This window comes from Amblyomma mixtum, chromosome 1 (assembly GCF_055824585.1).
Source record: "Amblyomma mixtum isolate Tamu chromosome 1, ASM5582458v1, whole genome shotgun sequence".
Lineage (NCBI taxonomy): Eukaryota > Metazoa > Arthropoda > Arachnida > Ixodida > Ixodidae > Amblyomma > Amblyomma mixtum.
Genome location: NC_143012.1, coordinates 23,603,157 through 23,621,720, shown reverse-complemented (window position 1 = coordinate 23,621,720; position 18,564 = coordinate 23,603,157). Strand labels below are relative to the sequence as shown.

The 18,564-nt window shown below is 47.6% G+C and overlaps 2 protein-coding genes across 3 annotated transcripts in view; both read left to right on the top strand.

The window, feature by feature from the left end:
• LOC149365744 (uncharacterized) overlaps positions 1-14,041 on the top strand; it is a 32,972-nt gene extending 18,931 nt beyond the window's left edge. The window contains exons 4-5 of the mRNA XM_089569188.1: positions 9,754-10,408; positions 12,187-14,041. Coding sequence (XP_089425314.1) covers positions 9,754-10,408; positions 12,187-12,423 — 892 coding nt within the window. The 3' untranslated portion in view covers positions 12,424-14,041. The remainder of the gene's footprint in view (positions 1-9,753; positions 10,409-12,186) is intronic.
• Positions 1-18,564, top strand: part of LOC149365742 (dnaJ homolog subfamily B member 4-like) — a 64,695-nt gene that overhangs the window by 4,059 nt on the left and 42,072 nt on the right. The gene's annotated exons all lie outside the window — the stretch shown is intronic.

Below are 18,564 nucleotides of genomic sequence, written 5' to 3'. Positions count from 1 at the left end.
CTCAACTTCCGGTGTTGTATAACCATCCTTAGGGTTTTACACTTTCGGCTGTTTTGATCACTGACATATCTAACTGTTGTTTCTGGTGGCACACAAAGGCACGGAAAGTATCACCCTCGTTGTTAGTCTTTGCAATGCGCTGAATAAGTCGCGTACTTCGCTCAACTTCCGGTGTTGTATAACCATCCTTAGGGTTTTACACTTTCGGCTGTTTTGATCACTGACATATCTAACTGTTGTTTCTGGTGGCACACAAAGGCACGGAAAGTATCACCCTCGTTGTTAGTCTTTGCAATGCGCTGAATAAGTCGCGTACTTCGCTCAACTTCCGGTGTTGTATAACCACCCTTAGGGTTTTACACTTTCGGCTGTTTTGATCACTGACATATCTAACTGTTGTTTCTGGTGGCACACAAAGGCACGGAAAGTATCACCCTCGTTGTTAGTCTTTGCAATGCGCTGAATAAGTCGCGTACTTCGCTCAACTTCCGGTGTTGTATAACCACCCTTAGGGTTTTACACTTTCGGCTGTTTTGATCACTGACATATCTAACTGTTGTTTCTGGTGGCACACAAAGGCACGGAAAGTATCACCCTCGTTGTTAGTCTTTGCAATGCGCTGAATAAGTCGCGTACTTCGCTCAACTTCCGGTGTTGTATAACCATCCTTAGGGTTTTACACTTTCGGCTGTTTTGATCACTGACATATCTAACTGTTGTTTCTGGTGGCACACAAAGGCACGGAAAGTATCACCCTCGTTGTTAGTCTTTGCAATGCGCTGAATAAGTCGCGTACTTCGCTCAACTTCCGGTGTTATATAACCATCCTTAGGGTTTTACACTTTCGGCTGTTTTGATCACTGACATATCTAACTGTTGTTTCTGGTGGCACACAAAGGCACGGAAAGTATCACCCTCGTTGTTAGTCTTTGCAATGCGCTGAATAAGTCGCGTACTTCGCTCAACTTCCGGTGTTGTATAACCATCCTTAGGGTTTTACACTTTCGGCTGTTTTGATCACTGACATATCTAACTGTTGTTTCTGGTGGCACACAAAGGCACGGAAAGTATCACCCTCGTTGTTAGTCTTTGCAATGCGCTGAATAAGTCGCATACTTCGCTCAACTTCCGGTGTTGTATAACCATCCTTAGGGTTTTACACTTTCGGCTGTTTTGATCACTGACATATCTAACTGTTGTTTCTGGTGGCACACAAAGGCACGGAAAGTATCACCCTCGTTGTAAGTCTTTGCAATGCGCTGAATAAGTCGCGTACTTCGCTCAACTTCCGGTGTTGTATAACCATCCTTATGGTTTTACACTTTCGGCTGTTTTGATCACCGACATATCTAACTGTTGTTTCCGGTGGCACACAAAGGCACGGACTGAAGGAAGTTGAGACAGACACAACGCTAGCGTCCGTCTCTACTTCCTACAGTCCGTGTCTTAGTGCGACAGTCAGAGCCATCCTTGCGATGCCAACTAACCCAACTAGTACTAACTGCGCTGCTTTTTCGATTCATCTATATCGGATGCTTATTACTACCTGTAAAATAACCGTTAGCAGTTATGAACGCGATGGCGTCCTGTTCTTAAAAGGGGAAAAAGTGCTTTGTTCCAATATTGTGTTATATATGTTATATATGTTATATATGTTATATATGTTATATATGTAATATATGTTATATATGTTATATATTAAGCAGAGAAGGGAAGGGGTATGAGGGGCTCGTTATAAATATGACAGAAGCCAACAGCAACAGAAACCAAGGGGCACAGGGGATTTTTTTGTGTTTAATTTCTTTATTTAATTTGTGGTGTTGATAAATTTAGAATATTACTGAATATGTTATCGCTTCATGCTAATTGATTAGAAAAGCAGAAGAAAAACAACCACTGCCGCCGGTGGGATCCGAACCCACGACCTCCGAATTACGCGTCCGGTGCTCTACCTCTGAGCTACGGCGACGGCTGTCAAATCTTCTGCTTTCGGGGGTATTTATGTTTACAAGTAACCTAACCTTGAGGGTGTTCATCAGCGCCACCCACGTTCATAAGCGGCGGACGTGGAACGTCCTGAGTTACCGCAGGTGTGACGTAGAACGTCATCGAACGAAGAGGGTAGAAGCTGCGTGAGAACCCTCTTATGCTTCCTATGGCGTCAAGGCTGCCAGAACCGAGGCCCTCGCTAAGCAATTAAGCAGAGAAGGGAAGGGGTATGAGGGGCTCGTTATAAATATGACAGAAGCCAACAGCAACAGAAACCAAGGGGCACAGGGGATTTTTTTGTGTTTAATTTCTTTATTTAATTTGTGGTGTTGATAAATTTAGAATATTACTGAATATGTTATCGCTTCATGCTAATTGATTAGAAAAGCAGAAGAAAAAACAACCACTGCCGCCGGTGGGATCCGAACCCACGACCTCCGAATTACGCGTCCGGTGCTCTACCTCTGAGCTACGGCGACGGCTGTCAAATCTTCTGCTTTCGGGGGTATTTATGCTTACAAGTAACCTAACCTTGAGGGTGTTCATCAGCGCCACCCACGTTCATAAGCGGCGGACGTGGAACGTCCTGAGTTACCGCAGGTGTGACGTAGAACGTCATCGAACGAAGAGGGTAGAAGCTGCGTGAGAACCCTCTTATGCTTCCTATGGCGTCAAGGCTGCCAGAACCGAGGCCCTCGCTAAGCAATTAAGCAGAGAAGGGAAGGGGTATGAGGGGCTCGTTATAAATATGACAGAAGCCAACAGCAACAGAAACCAAGGGGCACAGGGGATTTTTTTGTGTTTAATTTCTTTATTTAATTTGTGGTGTTGATAAATTTAGAATATTACTGAATATGTTATCGCTTCATGCTAGTTGATTAGAAAAGCAGAAGAAAAAACAATCACTGCCGCCGGTGGGATCCGAACCCACGACCTCCGAATTACGCGTCCGGTGCTCTACCTCTGAGCTACGGCGACGGCTGTCAAATCTTCTGCTTTCGGGGGTATTTATGTTTACAAGTAACCTAACCTTGAGGGTGTTCATCAGCGCCACCCACGTTCATAAGCGGCGGACGTGGAACGTCCTGAGTTACCGCAGGTGTGACGTAGAACGTCCCCCGAAAGCAGAAGATTTGACAGCCGTCGCCGTAGCTCAGAGGTAGAGCACCGGACGCGTAATTCGGAGGTCGTGGGTTCGGATCCCACCGGCGGCAGTGGTTGTTTTTTCTTCTGCTTTTCTAATCAATTAGCATGAAGCGATAACATATTCAGTAATATTCTAAATTTATCAACACCACAAATTAAATAAAGAAATTAAACACAAAAAAATCCCCTGTGCCCCTTGGTTTCTGTTGCTGTTGGCTTCTGTCATATTTATACGAGCCCCTCATACCCCTTCCGTTCTCTGCTTAATTGCTTAGCGAGGGCCTCGGTTCTGGCAGCCTTGACGCCATAGGAAGCATAAGAGGGTTCTCACGCAGCTTCTACCCTCTTCGTTCGATGACGTTCTACGTCACACCTGCGGTAACTCAGGACGTTCCACGTCCGCCGCTTATGAACGTGGGTGGCGCTGATGAACACCCTCAAGGTTAGGTTACTTGTAAACATAAATACCCCCGAAAGCAGAAGATTTGACAGCCGTCGCCGTAGCTCAGAGGTAGAGCACCGGACGCGTAATTCGGAGGTCGTGGGTTCGGATCCCACCGGCGGCAGTGGTTGTTTTTTCTTCTGCTTTTCTAATCAATTAGCATGAAGCGATAACATATTCAGTAATATTCTAAATTTATCAACACCACAAATTAAATAAAGAAATTAAACACAAAAAAATCCCCTGTGCCCCTTGGTTTCTGTTGCTGTTGGCTTCTGTCATATTTATAACGAGCCCCTCATACCCCTTCCCTTCTCTGCTTAATTGCTTAGCGAGGGCCTCGGTTCTGGCAGCCTTGACGCCATAGGAAGCATAAGAGGGTTCTCACGCAGCTTCTACCCTCTTCGTTCGATGACGTTCTACGTCACACCTGCGGTAACTCAGGACGTTCCACGTCCGCCGCTTATGAACGTGGGTGGCGCTGATGAACACCCTCAAGGTTAGGTTACTTGTAAACATAAATACCCCCGAAAGCAGAAGATTTGACAGCCGTCGCCGTAGCTCAGAGGTAGAGCACCGGACGCGTAATTCGGAGGTCGTGGGTTCGGATCCCACCGGCGGCAGTGGTTGTTTTTTCTTCTGCTTTTCTAATCAATTAGCATGAAGCGATAACATATTCAGTAATATTCTAAATTTATCAACACCACAAATTAAATAAAGAAATTAAACACAAAAAAATCCCCTGTGCCCCTTGGTTTCTGTTGCTGTTGGCTTCTGTCATATGTTATATATGTTATATATGTTATATATGTTATATATGTTATATATGTTATATATGTTATATATGCTATATATGTTATGTTAGCGGCATCAGTTTGTTCAGATATCAGAGTCTCACTCCACAAAAGCGCCGGTACTTTCAGGAGTTCCCTAGAGCTCAGTCCTTGGGCCGCTTCTCTTCTTTATTTATTTGAACGACCTGTCCTTTAACTCACGCATACGCTGTCGGTTCTTCGCCGACGACTGTGTTATATACCATAGTATCACATCAGTCGAAGACCAGACACTCCTAAGCGACTACTTAACAGCAGTTTCCAGCTGGTGTTGCACCTGGCAAATCAGTATAAACAGTTCCAAATGCGGAAAAATGACAGTAACACGAAAGAAACAACCGCTCCAATGCACATACAAAATCAATGGCATTCCGAGCAACTCAGTGACTCAGGTGAAATATCTTGGGGTAACCATGACATCCAACCTGAACTGGAGCGTACACATCCAGTTCATTGTCTCAGCAGCGTCCGAAAAACTTCGGTTATTAAAGCACCGCCTAAAGCATTGCACGAGCAAAACTAAACTGACAGCATACACATCACTTGTACGTCCAGTGCTCGAATACGCCGACGCTGTATGGGATCCGCTCACAAGAACGGATATAAAAATTCTTGAAGGCGCCCAGAGGAAAGCACTCTGTTTATTTATCACGCTTATGGTCGGCAGGTCTCGGTATCTGATTTGCTCAACAGATCTGGGCTTCCCACGCTTGAATCCCGTCGCAAGCAGCACCGACTAAAAATGTTGTTCAATATCATACATAATAAAACAAAACTGAATTTTCAGAGTTACATGCAATACAACACAACACGCCCCACCCGTAACAAACACGAAATGACTATCTTGATGCCACGATGCCGACCAAAAGCATATTCTTGTTCCTTCTTTCCACGCACCATTTCCGAATGGAACCGACCGCCAAGCGATATCACCAACCTGGTATCTTCAGAATCTTTCTTGTCTGCTGTTTCGTCTCATGTATCGCAGTAGCGCGTCTAGTACACAGTGTATTTCGGTTTCCTTGTTTTTATTCTGTGCACTTAGTCTGCTTGACGTCGGATGATTTGCCTGTACTTTTTTTGCTTCCCGTTGGTCTTATTGAATTTATGTCCTCGTACTGTAATCTCCCTTTGTTGCTGTTATTTTGTTGTTACTACTTTGTAATTTTTTTTCAACTTTGTGCACTCCTGCCTTGACCGCCAAAGGGCAGTCGGCAGTATTTATGAAATAATAAATAAATAAATATTCAAATAAGAACTGTAAAACAAGATTACGCCACCGCGGTGGCTCATTGGCTATGGTAACCGGCTGCTGACGCGAAAAACGCGGGTTCGATTTCGATCGCGACGGTCGCATTTCGATGGAAGCGAATGTCAAGAGGCCCACTTGCTGTGCAATGTCAGTGCACGTTAAGGAAGCACATGTAGCCGAAATTGCCCGGAGCCGTCCATAGCGGCGTCCCTCATAGTTTGAGACACATGGGGACGTTTAGACTTCTAAAACAAAATCAAATAATCTTTTAACGCCCTTCATGCAGCGTATCAAGCAAGAACTCCAAATTAGGACTAATGCCAATCTAACTCCTTATCAAGGTTGCACGGCATGGGTGTCTCTTTCACAAAATTTATGATCGTGACGAACTGAGCCACAAATTTCTCGTTGCACCGTCATATCTATAATCGCACTTCCATTATACGAATATGGTTATCATAGTTTCGTGCACCCCTACTGCTCTTGTTGCGAAAGCAATACTACGCCCACCGTTTCGCCTCTTCAGTGTGGCCGCACTTTCGCCGTGGCGGCGACTCCACGAATCACCTTGAGCCGTCGCCTAGCAACCGCAGCAGCTGCCGTCGCCGCGCTTCGCCAGATGGCGCCGCCGGCGCTCGCTTCGCCAGTTGTGCGTAGTAGAAGGGGAGAAGTGTCGTTTCGAGGGTGTATATACGGTTTGTCTCATTGAAGACTTGTCGTTATGGAAAGCACGGAGTTGGGTGAAGACAAGCGAAAATGATGGAACGAATCAAGGAGGAGACAACGCGCTCTAGAGACAGCAGAAGAGCGCGCTGCACGACTCGAGAAGCGCCGGAACGAAGGCGCAGCTATAAGAAGTCGTTCAGCCTCTCAGAGCGACTCTACAACAACTGCGGAAGAGGCCGGTTCAAGTTCTGCTTCTTCTCGAGAAGCTGAACGGCAGCGTTGGAACGAGACAAAGCGTAGACGGCGTGCCGAAGAAACGGTACAAGAACATGCTAAAAGACTCGAGGAACGGCGACACGCCGATGCAGCTAATCGAGCTCGCTTGCACTCTGATGGTGCAGCATCCGAAGAAGAAGCGTCAAGTTCAGCATCTTTACGAGAAGCCAGACTTGTGAGACGCAACGAAACGAAGTGGAGGAAGCGTGTAGTAGAGACGGACGAGGAGCGTGCCGAGCGACTTGAAAAGAGGCGAAAGAACGACGCAGCTGCACCGAAACTGCGTTGGTCGTTATGGCTACCGGAGTGCCTAGCCGCACTGAACGAGAATTGGTAGTGATGACTGGTGACTACAACAAGGATCCAAAGAGAGACTCTGCTTTCATCTAAGCTGTCGAAGACCGTTTTCAACAAGGGCTAAAGCTAAAACCAACCACCACCACACATTGGGGAAGCAGTTTGGACTTGGTGGTGCAGAGAAGATTTGCAGAAACAAACTACGCGATCAATGCAGTATAAACCAAGACACACTACTTTACTGACCATCGAAGCGTATTCATTGGTGAAAAACAAGGTTGTAACCAATGCTTAACTATGTGTCTTCTTCGTGTATAAACAATAGAGCTTAGCCAGAACGCCTAAACGCCTAAACGCCTAACCATAAGCAAATCCTAAGCGTAGCCAGGCAGCCATTGCTTTCGCAACACAACCAGATTTAACCAGAGCTAAACCACTGCCATTTTTCCCTAATCCATCCCACGAACATCAAACGATCGGAACCACCTTTCCTCTCCAGTTGCCGTGATCGAGATTTTTTTTTACAATTAAATAGCGCTGCGCAGAATGTAATATGTAATATCTTGATTGAATTTTCTTATACCTTTTTGCAAATATGTTAATTACATCCTCGGCTTAAAACGTTTGCACTGTCCCAAATATTACGCGCCCACATACCTCTACAGCACTGAATTCCCCCCCCCCTTTTTTTTTTAAGTGTCCTAATTAAATTAACTGCAAGCGCGCGTGCCAATGCTATAGTAAATGATTCCGCGTCGGACGGTTCACAAGCGGCTGCCAAGAACCGGTACGGACGCCCCTTGGCGTTTTCCTTACTCGCAAAGCGACGTTGGTCGGCGCATGCAGAAAGAATTCACAGCGGTGCTTTCTATCTTTCATCCCCGCGTATTCTCGCATAGTTTCGCATTCGTGGCATGAGGCTGTGCTAGGTCGCTTTCTTGCAAGTTTGCTGACGTTACAACGTAAACTTCCTGCCTGTTCGCTATGCTAAATTCCTCACTCACCTTACCTCCTCTCACATACACTTGTTTACGGTCGAAAGCTGCAGGAAGGAGAGATAACACGTGAAAGAAGGGTTCACAGCATGCGTTCTGGTACAACGTTTTAATGTCATGGCTTTCGAAGCCCCATGGTACCAAATCCGCCGTCGGTCGCAAAATTCGTATATTGGCTCAAGGAAATGTACCAGAGAGAAATAGCGGCCTGTTTCCACTGTGAACAGAACCATCCAGGCATTCAGTGATGAAGACAGGATAGAAGGCGCTGTACGCGCAGTTCAAGAGCGGGCAACAACCCAGATCTTTCTATTGTGATCTGCTGAGGCCAAAGTCGAAAGGCACTAGCTGTCGCACGCCATATCGCGTTGTCGAGATGAACCGTAACGTCTGTTCTGAGCGCGCGTGCGACCGCAGCCCCGGTCGAAACGCAACTGTCGTTCCGGTTGTAAGGTTGGCGTTCCGGTTGTAAGGTTGCCTTAATTTCTCCGCGCAATATTTGATACAGTTCGAACCTCGACAGGCTAGTCTTGGTCAGAATATTATAACGATGATGATGATGAAAGTATTTATTGAGGACAAAAGGGGAGTGGAAATCAGGGGAAGGCGGTCGCGTCCTCAGTCCAGGAATATGTTGGCAAAGGCCGCCGTCCGAGATCTTTCGAGGTGGTGGTGGTGTGACACTTTTATTAGAACATCCTTTCTATTAGGTGTTCAGTAGGTCCTGGGCCAAGGCGACGAGGGCACGTTGCAGCTTCAGATCCAGGGAGGCGAGCCAGATGGCCAACGGGGGGGGGGGGGGGGGGGGGGGATAGGCGGGAGACTGGAAGGCTGCATGGCACTGTGTAAGGCAGTGTTCTATGTCTGCATATGTGTGTGCACAGTTTGGGCACTGAGGTGCGGAAGAGTACCGGTATAGATAAAGTTTGGCTGGTGTATGTAGGAGATTAAATTGTATTCGGCGAAGAATGCGAGCTTCACTGATCGAGGAATACTCGTTGGTCCTCGAGGTCTGAGCCGGACCGGGCTGCTTCCGATCCCTCCGACGTTGGCTGTTCAATTAAATCAATAAAACTATTAGCCTGGCAGGCCCATATCTTGTGACAGAAGTCTGCGTATTGGCCACAGATTTTTCACCCTGATTGTTAAGCTTCTGAATTTATCTTGTGACGTTTAGCGGAATTGTTGACTGGTATAGTTTGCTGTTGTCTGAGATGCCATTCTACTGATTTGTTAGAACCTTTAGCGGGATTTTGATAGATTTCCCTGGTGTGACGTAGGTGTTGTAGAAGTTCGGTATAGGTTATAGAAGGCTGAAATGAGTCACCATCTCCCGGAAGGGAGGAGGAGGGATCCCGATGGAGAAATGCCCATGTGGCGGCGTGTGCACACTCGTTCCCCTCCACCCCGTGGTTGCCTGGCACCCAAATCAGTTTGTTGGATGCGCAAGCCCTGCATTGTTTATACTTTCTATAGCCTGTCTGTGGATCTGCGATGATGTATTCTGATGAAAGAGGTGAGGCCGCCAGCGCAATCGCTACCTCTTCCATCTCTGCAATTTCTCATTTCACAGATAATCTTTCCAAACACATTGAATGCGACTGCTCTTCACGATCGTCTGCTAATTTCCCACTCGGAACAGCTAATTGATCATATCGTTCCCGTTCTTCCCAGGGGACGCCTGGCACCTACAAGGCCACCTGAAAAGAAATCAAGCAGCTACTCAAAATATTAGCGGGCAGAAGGTTCAATGAGTTGACCTGCAGCATCGCAACAAGCTGAGCAGCAAGATCAAGTGCGACGGGACCAATCGCTCTTTCTGAGGAGTACTCCAGAACAACGCCGGAGGTGGTGAAGCCATTACGTGGGGCGAAGTACGGTTACACTACGCAAGGTCAGCTCGTCAGGAATGTCTGGGTCCCACGACGATCAATACCGCACCGGGGGTTCATCTGGCTACGGCGGACCTTTCGGTGCGAATTTTTCCAAAGCGTCCTCCGCCAAAGACCGCGGCAGCCCTTACGACTACATGGACGATGATGGGTACCGTCCACACATGCACACTTCTGTCAAAACGCCCTTTACAGGACAGGGCGGCAGGTCTGACGATTTCTCCAACCTCAACTTCAATGACCGGTCCCAGACACAAAGACCCACAGCAAGCTCGAGGACATCCAGCAGCGGTGGGCCGACCCACAAGAATCCGACCGTCGAGTACGATGTGCACGTGACGCTGGAAGAAGTCTACCACGGCTGCACCAAGAAGGTGAAGGTTCCCAGAACTGTGATAACCCCGGGCGACCATGTGCCTAGGGTGGAAGAGAAAGAATTCACGATCGACGTGAAGCCCGGCTGGAAGGCCGGCACCAGGATCACCTTTCAACACGAAGGGGAACAACTCTACGAAACTGCACCCGGTGACGTCGTGTTCATCATCCGCGACAAGCCACACCCACACTTTGAGAGAGACGGAGCAGACATCCGATACGTGGCCAAAGTCGCCTTCAGGAAGGTTGGTTTAAAGCGTCGTCTAGTTCGCAGTAAGGAGAGCAGTGTGATGATGCGCTTACATGGCGGTCCTGGGATGCATATATGGGCTGGTATACTACGCTGACGTCAGCTGTATCGGGCGGCAGAACCGATAAATGGCGCAGAACCTTTGTAAAAAGAAGCAAGGGAGACTGGTGCACGGCTGAATGCACGTTGTTGTTGTTGTTGTTGTTGTTGTTGTTGTTGTTGTTGTTGTAGCCTTTAACAGAATGGCACCCAAGAATCGGGAGGTCTTCACTTGAACCCTTAGCCTTCGTCTTCCTCTCGTCTTTAACTGATATCGAATTTGTTTTCTTTGGTATCCTCCCGTTGTCTTCAACGTCAGCCCATGCCCGTAATACTACGCTTCTAAATTCCGCTGTGATTGGTGCTATACCTTCTTACTCGCAGTCGTTTCGGACTTTCCGAATCAGCGTGTCTCCAGACCCTTCCCGCTTAGAAGTGGGAACCAATCGGGTGTCAGTTTTGAATCCACTGATGCTTAAAATGTTCCGATCTATTCAATGGATGCTGAGGATGACCGTAAGTTGCACTGTATTAATTTATTTCTGTGTTATAATCATAAAAAGGCGGCTTTCAGTTAAATGCAGGTGATGAAAGCTACAAGAAGCCCCAAATGGAATCACAGTCAAGCCCACTTGTAACGAACCAGACGGTCACGCGGATTCGGCTCGTTGTATCTGAAGTTCGATCTAAGTGGACTTGCCCTGTCACCGTAAAAAAGAAATACAAATACAGAAAAAAGTGGCGTTCATTTACTTAAACAATCGGTTGTGGATGCCTGTTTCTTCAAAACAGACTTATCAGGCCGCTTTTTAAGCTCTCCATTGCGATCATGTGCTCCTGACCGAGACACTTTCTGCAGACGAGCCGCTTTAAGGACGCATAGTATACCAATAGCGATTGAGGCGTTCAAGGTGGTGTAGGTCAGCATCCTCGACTTCGATCGACAAAAGAAACTGACTGTTATGACTTACAGTGCAGCGTGTTTCTTTTTCTTTTTTTGCATACCTCGGAGGCTAAGCCTCACCCTCGGCCCCTTCTTGTCGGTGGTAATGGAGTTCCTGATGAACCTGACGCAAATGGAGTGTGAGGAGCTTGATTCAAGTGAAGAAAAAAACATTTACAATTGAACTCGAAATGTATCAGCGTTTAATGCATATTTTGCCGCTGTGCAAATGTAAACAGTGCCACAAGAAGCCAAACTACCGAATTTTACTAAAAATAAAACTTTCACACAGATTTCTTCAATCTCCGTTCTAGACTCAGGTCAGGTAGCACGCTGCACGAGTGGTATCGTTATAAAGTTGACGAGAGAATATTGGAACTGCGTACTTTCCTCGTAGAGAGAGAGATTTAGAGTGTATGGTGCTCTTAACTAAGGCTGCTTCGCAAGGCAGCTTGCCACCTCCAGAGATCAGCTCAGTGCCAAACATTGCCATGTGGCTCATACTATGTGTCCAACTTTTCTGTCCTTTGTTGGACTTAATTTTTAAATGAAATTTACCTCACTGTGACAACGAAGCCTGTAGCTTTTAGGTTATGCTTGTCCTGTGTCTTTTCGCTCTCCGTTCCGTTTGCTTTGAGCTGAGAAGTAAAACCCTCACTTGATGCGCGCAAAAGCAGAACACCTTAAGTACTACAGATGTGACTGGCTGTCTTTAGAGTCAAAGTTCAAGTTTTCCAACTACTGTAGAACGATTGGGAGTGCAATGCCTGTGTTCCTTGTATTTTCTGCAGGCTTTGCGCGGGGGCAAAATAGAGGTCCCCACGGTGACCCATGGTAAGGTAACTGTGAAGGTGACCGACATCATCACGCCCACCACCGTCAAGCGCATCCCGGGTCAGGGCCTGCCTCATCCCAAGGACCCAAAGACGAGGGGTGACCTTCTCCTGAGCTTCGACATTGAGTACCCCCGCCTCGTGACAGAAACCAAAAGCCGAGCGTTTTGGGATGCACTGTCTGACCTCATCTGAAGAACAACAGGCTCCGGAACGAGTAGCTCATCTTTAGGAATGACTTGAGCGCTGACAGTGGGCCATTTCAAGAGGCGAAACATGACGTGTGTCCGTGTACTGGAGACAAGACTGAAACAAATTCGCGTTCAGAACAATGTCACCCGAAGGGGAATTAATGTTTTTCTTTTCGTTTTCAGCAAACTGAACTTCCCACATACTGACTGTGGGGTTTAGAAGAACTTTTTGTTGGGCTAGATGGTGCATGTTGTAAGAAAAGAACAGTAGCACAACCAAGACGAACACAAGAGAGGACCACACAGGACTAGCGCTAAACTTCATCTAACTTTATTCGCTAACAGCGCAGCAAATATAAGGCAAACCAGGACACGTGCAGAGAGATACCGGTTTCCACACAACACTATCTACAGAACCGTTCAAGATACGCCATCTCCGATTTGAAGAGGTTCACCGACGTATCGCTAACACAAGATACACCTCTCTTCTTTATATGATATGCTTCCAATAGTTCCCTTGCCCTTGTGTCATTGCTTTTACCTAAAATCTTTATCTCATGAAACCGTGGTTGACACTTTCTGCAGTACTTGCATCTTGCCAGTGGTATCTCTCTGCACGTGTCCTGGTTTTCCTTATATTTGCTGCGCTGTTAGTGAATAAAGTTAGATGAAGTTTAGCGCTAGTCCTGTGTGGTCCTCTCTTGTGTTCGTCTTGGTTCCGCTACTGTTCTTTTCTTATGACTGTGGGGTGATGACGCTGACGATGATAACGATTGGTGACGTTATAGCTCATAATGGTTAATATGATTAGGAATGGTAGCCTCAGGACTCGGCGAACTTTTTCATACAGTCAGTCTCCTTATTACACTTGTACAGGTGGTGGTGTACAACTTGTATGAGATTCACCTCAAAGAAGGTGGGATGAGTAGGACGTTGAGCCGTCGCCTCCTGGCCTCAGTGACTGAGGGTAGCACGCTCGACTCATACTTGTACAGCAGCCACAACGTTACCATTATCCCATGGAGTTAGTAATCTGAAACATCGTACGTGCATGTATTATGGACGTCGAGCAGTGGAGTCTTGCTCTGGTGTCGCGAATCCGTAGACGTCAGTGATGAAATACTGCAGTTTTAACTATACACATTCCATAGGATTGGTTTTATCAGCTTACTCTAAGAGTGAGTAAGCTTCAAATGATCTCTCTTTGCTTGTATATTTTGTTCTATTTTATTAATTGTTAATAAAAGTCAACCGTTCCCGAAGTTGTCCACGAGAAATGCGATTTAGCAACGTTGAACCTTCACGACGTCTAGCATACTACTAACAATCATCAACATTTTTACCGCCAACAACTTTTATAGAGAGGCAAGAAATCAACAATTACTGCACAACAACACACCTCAGACGGGCACTTTTTTGCGTTTCGCCTCTATCGAAATAAGGCCGCCAGGGCCTGGATATAACCTGGATACTACGGCTTAGTAAATCTGAGAACATTTCTGCATGGTCGGCTTGCGACACGAGGCATAATGATTTTGTTACAGAATTTGTTAACATGTTTGGCACATCTCGAGGATATATTAAATGTTTGTTCCAACCGGAAATAAATTACCCAGATTCGAGTGGCTGGTTTCCTGTATTTTTTTTTTTTTGCAATCCTAATAACTTGAGGCCCTTTTCTTCTTTCGATTACGCCAGCCTTACTTCTAAACCGGCTCAAGAAGATGGCTGTTTTTCGTGAGGTCGTTCTGCTATTCTTTTTTTGCTGCAAAGTTAAGCGATTCCCAGTGTCGTGTCTTGCTAAGGGAAACGACACTGTAGCCGAGGTACAGCAAGAACTCGGGTTTATTGTCAGCCGGCCGTCAGACCGCGCGTCCCGCTGGTCGACGACTGCCCGCGAAAACCAACACGCATGTGCTTATATCGAGATACAGACAGGCAAGGGGGCGGTGCCCAAATACCGGCACGTGGCCGTGAGTTGGCCGTTTGCTTATCGTGATACAAACACTACATTCCCCCTTCCCTAGACGATGCATGCTCTCATTACACATGGTTGACATTTATGACGAACGGTTAGTTTTTATACAGAAATAACAAAAAAAGTGAACGGTTCAAACTCTAGTTCCAAAAATTGGTTGACACAATCACGGCACTGATGTGTACCGATCCGGCGGACGTCTTTCCCTTGTCGGATACCGATGTCGTGTTGAGGCTTCGTGGCCCCTGTCGCCAGGAGAAGACCCCGAGTCGTGATCGATGTCTTCGGAACCGAGGGCTTCCGTCGATACTCCGCCTCCTGCGGCAAACGCCCCTGGATCTTCCTCAGCTGTGCCCGCTGCTTGTTTCGGCGGCTGCATGGCACTCTGTTCATCAGTGCCCGTCGATGACCCAGATGGTTGCCACGGCTGCCTGGAGTCCTCACCATGGGCGCCACAACCGTGGTCTGCAGACGTTGCCTCCGGGTCTGCCTGCCTTGTGCGTATGTGGTCTTGATGCCTCTTCCACTCCATGACCCCACGTGGTGTTGTCACCTGTAGCACATAAGACACTGGCCCCGAGCGTGACGTCACCGTTGCCTCTAACCATCTTGGACCTACTCTAGAGTTCCTCACAAACACTTTGTCCCCAACGCAAAAACTTCTCTGAAGTTCTCTTCGACTGCCAGTTTGTCGAAATTGCTTTTGCTCGACCACTGAACGAGTACTAGGCTTAAGTAAATCGAGTCGAGTTCTGAGAGGTCGCCCGATCAAAAGCGAAGCCGGAGATTGCTGGGTGGTTGCGTGAGGTGTATTCCGGTACGCTAGAAGGAAACTGGCTAGTCGTTCTTCAATGGGCCGGGCTCTGTTGTCCTTTCGCAGGGCTTCTTTAACTGTTCGTACAAATCTTTCAGCCAAACCGTTACTTGACGGGTGATATGGCGCGGACCGTACATGTTTTATTCCGTTCATCTTGAGGAATAACTGAAATTCTTCGCTGCAAAACTGCGGCCCGTTGTCTGACACGATGACCTCGGGCAATCCAAAACGGCTGAAGAGGTCACGCAGCTTACCGATGGTAGCTTCTGCCGAGGTCGACGGCATCAGGAAAACCTCCGGCCACTTCGAATGAGCGTCTACCGCCACCAAAAAGTTGCGCTGAAGAAACGGGCCAGCAAAATCCAAGTGGAGTCGGGCCCATGGCCTCGTAGGCCAAGCCCACGGATGAAGGGGAGCTTGGGTAGGCAGCGCTCGTTGCTGCTGGCAGGCCGCACACGTTTTCACGGTGTTCTCCAAGTCGGCGTCAATTCCTGGCCACCAGACGTAGCTCCGGGCAACTTCCTTCATCCGCACTACCCCAGGATGCCCCTCGTGCAGCTCGTCCAGGATTGTCTTCTGTAAATAAGGGGGAACCACAATGCGCATTCCCCAAAATAAACATCCTTGGTTAACCGACAACTCCAGTCTTTTTGAAACGAATGGTTTCATCTCATCAGCCACTCGCTCGGGCCATTGACCCGTTACCGCGTGAAGAACCTGCCGTAAGGTATGGTCACGTGATGTTTCCCGCGCAATATCCGAGCTTGTTATCGGGAAAGTCTCCCACCGAAGTGCGTAGCAGGCGGTTACTTCGTCGTCCTCTTCCTTCTCGCCACTCCCGGGCAGCGGTAGACGCGACAGACAGTCTGCCTCTACGTTGCTTTCCCCTGAACGATATACTATATCGTAACGGTAGGCCGACAGCGTAATTGCCCACCTCTGCAAACGAGCCGCGGCAATGCTAGGTATTCCTGTTTTGGGACCGAGTATCGTCTGTAAAGGCTTGTGATCAGTTACCAAGCTGAACTCTCTACCGTAAATATAGTAATGGAACTTCTTAATTCCGAAGACTAAGGCGAGCGCTTCTCGCTCTAACTGGCTGTAGTTCCGTTCACTCGGCGATAATGTGCGTGATGCAAACACGATCGGCCGCCTGGAACCATCTTGTTCCACTTTCGATAAGACTGCACCCAGCCCATAAGATGAGGCATCGCACACTACCTGAAGCTTAGCTTCCGGATCGTAATGTGCCAGCATTGGCGCTTTTATTAGCAGCCTTTTTATCTTTTTGAATGCTATGTCGCACTGTTCACTCCAGACCCACGGCGCATTCTTGCACAGCAGCTGATTCAGTGGGAAGATGACTGTTGATAACTCTGGCAAAAATTTTCCGTAGTATGTCACCATGCCCGTAAACGTTCTCAGCTGTTTTTTATCGGCTGGGACGGGGGCTTCTAATACGGCCTTTACCTTCTCTGGTGATGCTGCAATTCCTTGTTTACTGACCACGTGACCCAGAAACTGCAATTCTGGTTTTAAAAATTCACACTTCTCTGCCTTAATCCGCACTCCTCTTTCGTGCAACCGGTTCAGTAACGCATCCAGGTTCACTAGGTGCTCCTTTTCGTTCCGGCCCGTGACGAGAATATCATCTAGGTAGCATATCACACCTTTCAATCCTTTTAACATGTTGTCCATTATCTTTTGAAAAATCGCAGGCGCACACGCCACCCCGAAGGCTAAGCGATTTACTGCATACAGTCCTTTGTGCGTGTTGAGGGTGAGGTACTGGCGCGAAACCTTGTCCATTACCACTTGCTGATACGCTCTACTCAGGTCAATCTTCGAGAACACCTGCCCTCCCGAAAGTGTGGCCAAGATTTCTTCGATCTTGGGCAAGGGGTAGTTGTCAATGTTTAAGCAAGGGTTCAAAGAGGCCTTATAATCTCCGCAGATGCGTACGCTGCCATATTTTTTTACCACAGGTACAATTGGTGAAGCGAAAGCACTGTTCGAAATGGGCTCGATCACGCCCAGACTAACTAGTTTTTCCAGTTCTTTCTCCACCGCTTCTTTCAGTGCGAACGGAATGCTTCTAGCTTTACAAAACTTTGGATGCTGTTCTGGCTTCACGGAAAGTTGAGCTTGCTCACCTTGAATTTCGCCGAGTTCATCGTTGAACAACTGCGGATGTCGGTTTAAGACTTGTTCCAAGTCCCGGTGGTCTTGCGCACCCACGTGATTAACGCTACTCCAATTCAGCCTGAGCTGATATAACCAGTCTCGTCCTATGAGAGCAGGACCTTCCTGGCAGAGAATGTGCAGAGGTAGCTGGAGAGACTGGTGCTGATGCTTCACGTTTACTGTTACCACTCCTTTCGGGCGCACGCACTCCCCTGTGTACGTACGAAGCAACACCGATGCCGGGCGTAACTTCATCTGTGGGAAGCGTGAGCGAAATAAACTGTACGGCATCACTGACACTGCTGCTCCAGTGTCCAGCTCCATGTCAAGCGGAATTCCCTGAATACACATCGTAAAGCGTATCGGCTCTTGACGTGGTTTCTCGTGCGTTGTTTGCAACAGTGGCTCGATGTCTTCCTCGGTCTCGAACACGCCGAAGCTTTGCCTCCGGTAGTTTCCTTTTCGTGCGCTTGGCTGAATATCCGTCTTCACGGTCCCCGTGGGATCGGTCCTCGTTCTGCTTCAGAATCCCATCCTCGTCGCCAAAAAGTTGTCGCGTCTTGCTAAGGGAAACGACACTGTAGCCGAGGTACAACAAGAACTCGGGTTTATTGTCAGCCGGCCGTCAGACCGCGCGTCCCGCTGGTCGACGACTGCCCGCGAAAACCAACACGCATGTGCTTATATCGAGATACAGACAGGCAAGGGGGCGGTGCCCAAATACCGGCACGTGGCCGTGAGTTGGCCGTTTGCTTATCGTGATACAAACACTACACCCAGTTCATGTCCAACAGTGTCGGACTAACATTTTGACAGCTGGAAAATTGTACAATACTTTTATGGAAATACTGAAGGCAATGGTTCATTCTTCCGATATGCAGCAAAATCTTTCTTTTAAAGTGTTTCCATCGATCGCACCCAACAGTTAAGGCTCCCATAGAGAAGAAATGGGGAGTGCTTTTGACGGTAGCAAAAACTGTAATAGAAAAAAATCAAGACTGCCGTCGGGCAATCTGCGGATATATATATATATATATATATATATATATATCAAATGTAAGATGGGCACTGGGATGGTTAGAGGAGCTGGGCGCCGGCGGTAGACACAGAGACACAGGCCTCGTAGACACACAGGTCGAGCACCGAGAGCACACACACAAAGCGAT